The following is a 5,296-nucleotide window of genomic DNA, read 5'->3' on the forward strand; positions in this document are numbered from 1 at the left end:
GGCGTGTGATGTAATCTCATAAATATGCATATACTATGATCATAAAAAGAGGCGTCAGCAACTGGCCAGGGTGCCGTAATTTTGGAAAGCTGCCAGGCCTTGTTGTGCGCCCAGCGCTGAATAAAAGTATACCGACTTTACAACTCTAAAGTTTGTAGAGTTCTGGTTTTCTGCAAGTCACCTCGACGAAAACTCCAAGGTGAAAGACAAATTTTTCTGGAGAAAAATGAATATATTATGACTCCACTCTAAAGAAAGTCTATTCTGCTTCAGACCTCTTTGCCATAAAGTTTGAAAATACATTTTTTGCTTTGGTTTTGCTTTACTATGCATTAGTAAAATCACTTTTTTTTAAATGGAGTTTTTACAAACTACTGGTTACACAATAAGTATAAATAAATACCTGGTCTAAAAACTCAGATGTTACCCTCAATTAAAGAATGACAGACTCTCATAAAACTCTGTGGTTTGGGGACCATGCTTTGGGACTTCTCCAGGACACAGAATACACAAAATTCCAATTCTTCCTAAATCACTGCTTCTCATTTCATATCACTGTGCATGTCTGAAATAGCTAAATTTCTGGGAATCTTTGTCTTAATCCTATTTAAAAAGCTTATGAATGACAACACAGGACAGGGAGGCAAATCCTGTACTCCTCAGTTAAAATTTCTACTGAATTCACAGAGAGCTTTGCAGGGTTGAGGACTAAGCAAGAACTGATATGCCTAGAATATGTTCATTTGTGCCCTAGATGAGGTGCACACCTCCATTTACTAAAATTAAAAAAATTCACTTAGTAAATTGTTCCTGGATTGTGCAACAGTACTCGACCTATAATATTCCTTACTAAGTGATGTTATCCAAACACTTCAGATAAAACCTTGCCACTCAGCCTAACACAGCCTGTGGTGGCTCCAGACTGTTCAGAATTACATCCAACTAATTCCAGCCTATCTTCTCTTACAGGCAGCTCTGCTTGTTTGCTATGTTTCCCAGGTCTGAATGTGCTGCAACAGTTTTTGCTCTCCTTTATGTCATTCAGCCAAGTTTCTATAAACTATCTGAAGTTCCATGGGTGTATCTGCCTATAAGTTTGGCTCATACATATATTTACAGACCAAGGTCACTAGAAAGAGAAACCAAGTGCCAAGTGCATGTAATATGGTGAATCCCAGCTTCTAGAATCACAGAAACCACATCAAATGGCATTAATTTAGACAGAAGGCAATTGAAATAATGAAAACCACTGTAACATGTATACAATTGCAATGTGAAACTCCCTATAGAAAGAAATCATAGACCAATAACATTCAGTCAAACCAGGAGATGAGGGAAAAGGGACATTAAAAAAGTAGGAAATAAGTATTTAGACATCTTGGGAAATGAAAGAAATCACCACTTTCATTTGTAAAAACCGGAGGAGAAATCTGGCCTGAGTAGCCAAAGGGAGATTTTCTTAAAAGCTTGGAGCTGGCCCAACTCCTTTCAAGCAAATTTATGATTTGCTCATGTTATTTCATGAGAAGAGTTTCATCAATGGCAAGCACTCATGCAAGTTTAACTGTCCTATATTTCTGCATTTATCCACCAAGCAAAAGAATGAATGCGAGTCACAGGCAAAGAACATAAGAATCAGTATTTTAGTTTCAACCTATTCATCTGGTCCATCTTACTGTGTTGACTCCTACCTTGTCAGAAAAAAAGAGAGAGAATGAGAAAATATTCCACCAACACTTGGGTTTTTTCTCCCCTCAAATCCGCCTGCTGGGTACAGTGTGGGATGTAACTGAGGCAGTGCCTCTGGTTGGGTGATCTTCCAGCTCCCATGCGGCATGTCCCAGCCATGTGGCTCCATCAGAAGCTCCATCAGAAGCTCCTCCCACCTGCATCCAGGAGGAGGAGAGGTCTATTACAGACCACATCACTTACGTTTCAAGCCGCGCGTGACTGAGAAGCTGAGTCCCTGAATCCTACAGGCTGTGTGGCAGCTGTATCACAAAAGTATTCAGGGCACTGATGGATGCTAGCTTGTATCAGGGAATCACGGTGTGTAACATGGTCTACCTGAACCCTTTTTGGCACAGCTTATGCCCATCTGCTTCCCCTTTGCTCCTTCTCCAGGAAGGGGAACATATGGCCCAGAATGTGTACCTCAGAAGCAGAAAATGTATTAATATGGTTTTCTAAAATATTCTAAATACTTTTTTTCTCATATAAGTTTCTATTTCAGTTATGAACCTTAAATTCCTGCAAAATAAATATTTTTTTTACAAAAGTAAGTCCTTGCACAAACAGTTAGGCAGCCCACAATGAAAAATAAATAAATAACTAAAAAAAAAACCCCAAAAACAAAAAACCTAAAATTAAAAAAAAAATTGTGTATTGCACCTTAACAGTAAGAAGTTGCTATTGCAAGAAAATCTTTGCCAGGATCCTGTTTTTTTGTCCATTCCACCATCATCTTTTAATACTTACGTTAGTCCAATAGTATTGCATCCAATAACAAATCAACCACAGAAGAAATGAAAGCCACAGTAAAGCTTAACATAAACATCTAAAAACTGAACATTTTTGCTCTGAGTGGGTTAAACTGGAGACAAATCTTCCACAACTTTCCCCACATTAAACAGTATCTCACATCACAAACAAAACAACGAAGCTCCTCAAGAAGCAAGGAGATTTTAAACAGCAGTACCGACATCTGTGTGTGTGCAGTTCCACTTCCCTACCAAAGGTAAACTTTTCCACTGTATCAGTGAGCCTTTTGCCAGCTTGCCTGTTTGAAGACGGTAGTCCTAGAACAAGGCTTCATCTGCATGTTTCCTCATTCCTGTCTGAATATATACGGATTTTACACACATACATATGCATGTATGTGTATGCGAATATAATATATACTTGTTTATATACATATACATGCATACATACAAATATATATATGTATATATATGTGCTTTAATATTTTAATACTTTTATAAACAACATGCTAATTCTTGATCACAAAAATGTAGTGTAAGAGGAAACATACAGCAATCCTTGCCCAAAATGAAAGCACGCCAGAAAGCAGCTGTTGACACTATTCTTTGATAACCTATCAAGCACACTTTATGAGACACTGATACTACACTGCTTAATACCATTACTAGGACAAGTAGCGATACTGAAATGTATGCTTCTCATAACCAAATGCTTTTCTAACAAAAAAGTAGGTAGTTTTCTCTGGCCACATTTTCATCGAAGCATTTAATATGAAGTCCATTAACAACCACACATATGTTCCTGATTATATGCAACAAAAGTAAAGTGTAGCAGTTGCCTAAGATCAATTGAAATCAATAGGATTCCTTTTGCTGATTTCAGTGGGGTTTGGGACAGATCTGGGTGTATTCACTTCATGGTATGAGATTTTTAGATCCTTCTTTTCTCTAAATATTTTAGTGAAGTTGTTGATTTCTGCATGTCAGATACATGGCTCATGAAACCTTTTTCTACTGTCTTTGCATTAAGCCTACTGTTTATCCTACCTTTGCTGCCACAGATGAGTTGGGTTTCTCCAGCAAGTCCCAGAGCTTCTTCCTTTTCTCTGGGCAGCACGTATTATCAAACTCTTCCCCTTCTCTCTCTCGCATTGTCTCTGCCTCTCTCCTCAGCTCCTCGTTCATCTGCTCTTTCTTTTGATGGTATCTTGCCTGGCAGCAAGATTCTAAATATATCTCATCAATCCCCCAGTAATCAAGCTCCTGGCCAAAAGAAAGTGCACACATTTCTTCCATCATATGTAGTTTCCCTGTCCTGTAGAAATTCAAAATGGAAGTGAAAGCTCCTGGGTGTCGATCAAAAAAATACTCGTTTTCATTTAGATTATAGTCATCACATACTTCTAGCAGAGATTCATGAGTATTGCAGTCTCTGAGCTTTCCTAATCGTGTCCTTGGAAGTCTGTCCAAAGTCCTCCACAGCACTTCATGGTTCAGCCCACCAACGTTTATTTTAACTCTCCGTGAACAGGCTTTGCTCCTAATGATTTCCACTGGTTCTGGAGGCAGAGAAAGGGTAGACCTTGAAGACTTCTTGTTGATCCCTGGTGCAGCCTTCTCAGCCATTCTGAAAAAGATGCAGTTGTAACACCAGAGTCTTTAGGGGAATGAGCTTGGAGACCACAAATATTTGGGCAGAGTCCTCTTCAGACAGACAGCTCCATTCCTGAAGCTAAAAAAGACAAAAAAACAGAATATTGCAATGTACAAGATATATTCCCCAATCTCCCTGTCTCTCTCCTTCCACACTTTCATATGCAGTTGAAAATTTAATAATGGTAATTTGCTCTCTCTACAGTGAGACTCTTTTGTAGTAATATACTGAGCCACTGGAATAACTAGGACAGCTAAGAGCACTATGTTTAAGCAAAGGAGAAATCCACTGGAATTTCTGCATTCATGAAAAGCAGCCGTGACTGTATGTATAGGGGACTTGGGGTTTTTGCTGTTTTATTTTGGGGTTTTTTATCAGTTTCTGATGCAGCTGTGTTAGCTTAATCTGATTACTTACCAATTAATAGTGAGGTGCACTAATGGAAAGAATGTTGGGATATCCACAAGGAAAAACAGACAGAGGCCAGCTTCCCTTTTATTGAAAAATTCCCATTTGTGAGATACTGAAACTGAATAAAACAATTAGAGCGAATCAAAATGTCCTGTGAAACCAAACTGCTTCCCTCTCTCCCCCAATTCTAATCTTGATTTGCTGTATCATTTCATGGCCAAACAATACAATTGCAATCCTGTCAGGTAAAATTTTCTAGCACCAGGCAGTGCTGATTTCTTTACAAACAGGTCAAAAGAATCCTAACTCTTCAGCAGCTGCTGATCAGTAAGATGTTATGTAGGCATGGACTGTGTATAGTGTTCCCTGACTCCTCAGGTAAGTCTTTCTCTGCCCCACTTCTTAACCAGTTAAGTAAGTTGCTGCAGGGACATGATTGCATGACAGCAATCAGCAATCTCTGCTTTAACAATCCACAAGTGCAACCTCACTCACTGTGGCAAGTGTTTCAGTGAACTTTGAAGTGCAGCTGTTCATCACCAAATTTGGAATATCTATAGCAATCAGGAAGGAAACCCACCTACCACCTCTACTATGGTCAATTATCTGACTCAGTACTTAAATAATAACCTAGCAATGGTATCACAGCCCAAGAGGAAGAATATTAAGAATGCTTAAACAAGCTTCTCTTCTGAAGAAGGCAAGTTCTCCTTAGTAACTTCCCTGAGTTGCCATCTCCTCCTCCCATTCT

The 5,296-nt window shown here is 39.0% G+C and overlaps 1 protein-coding gene across 1 annotated transcript; it reads right to left on the minus strand.

Moving 5' to 3' along the window:
• Nucleotides 1-3,518: 3,518 nt before the first annotated feature.
• Nucleotides 3,519-4,106, minus strand: LOC104493542 (potassium voltage-gated channel subfamily B member 2-like). The gene has a single exon (XM_010136249.1). It carries the CDS (start codon nt 4,104-4,106, stop codon nt 3,519-3,521), a length of 588 nt encoding a protein of 195 aa, XP_010134551.1.
• Nucleotides 4,107-5,296: the final 1,190 nt, after the last annotated feature.

The sequence above is a fragment of the Buceros rhinoceros genome, unplaced genomic scaffold (genome assembly GCF_000710305.1).
Source record: "Buceros rhinoceros silvestris isolate BGI_N320 unplaced genomic scaffold, ASM71030v1 scaffold3095, whole genome shotgun sequence".
NCBI classification, from domain to species: domain Eukaryota; kingdom Metazoa; phylum Chordata; class Aves; order Bucerotiformes; family Bucerotidae; genus Buceros; species Buceros rhinoceros.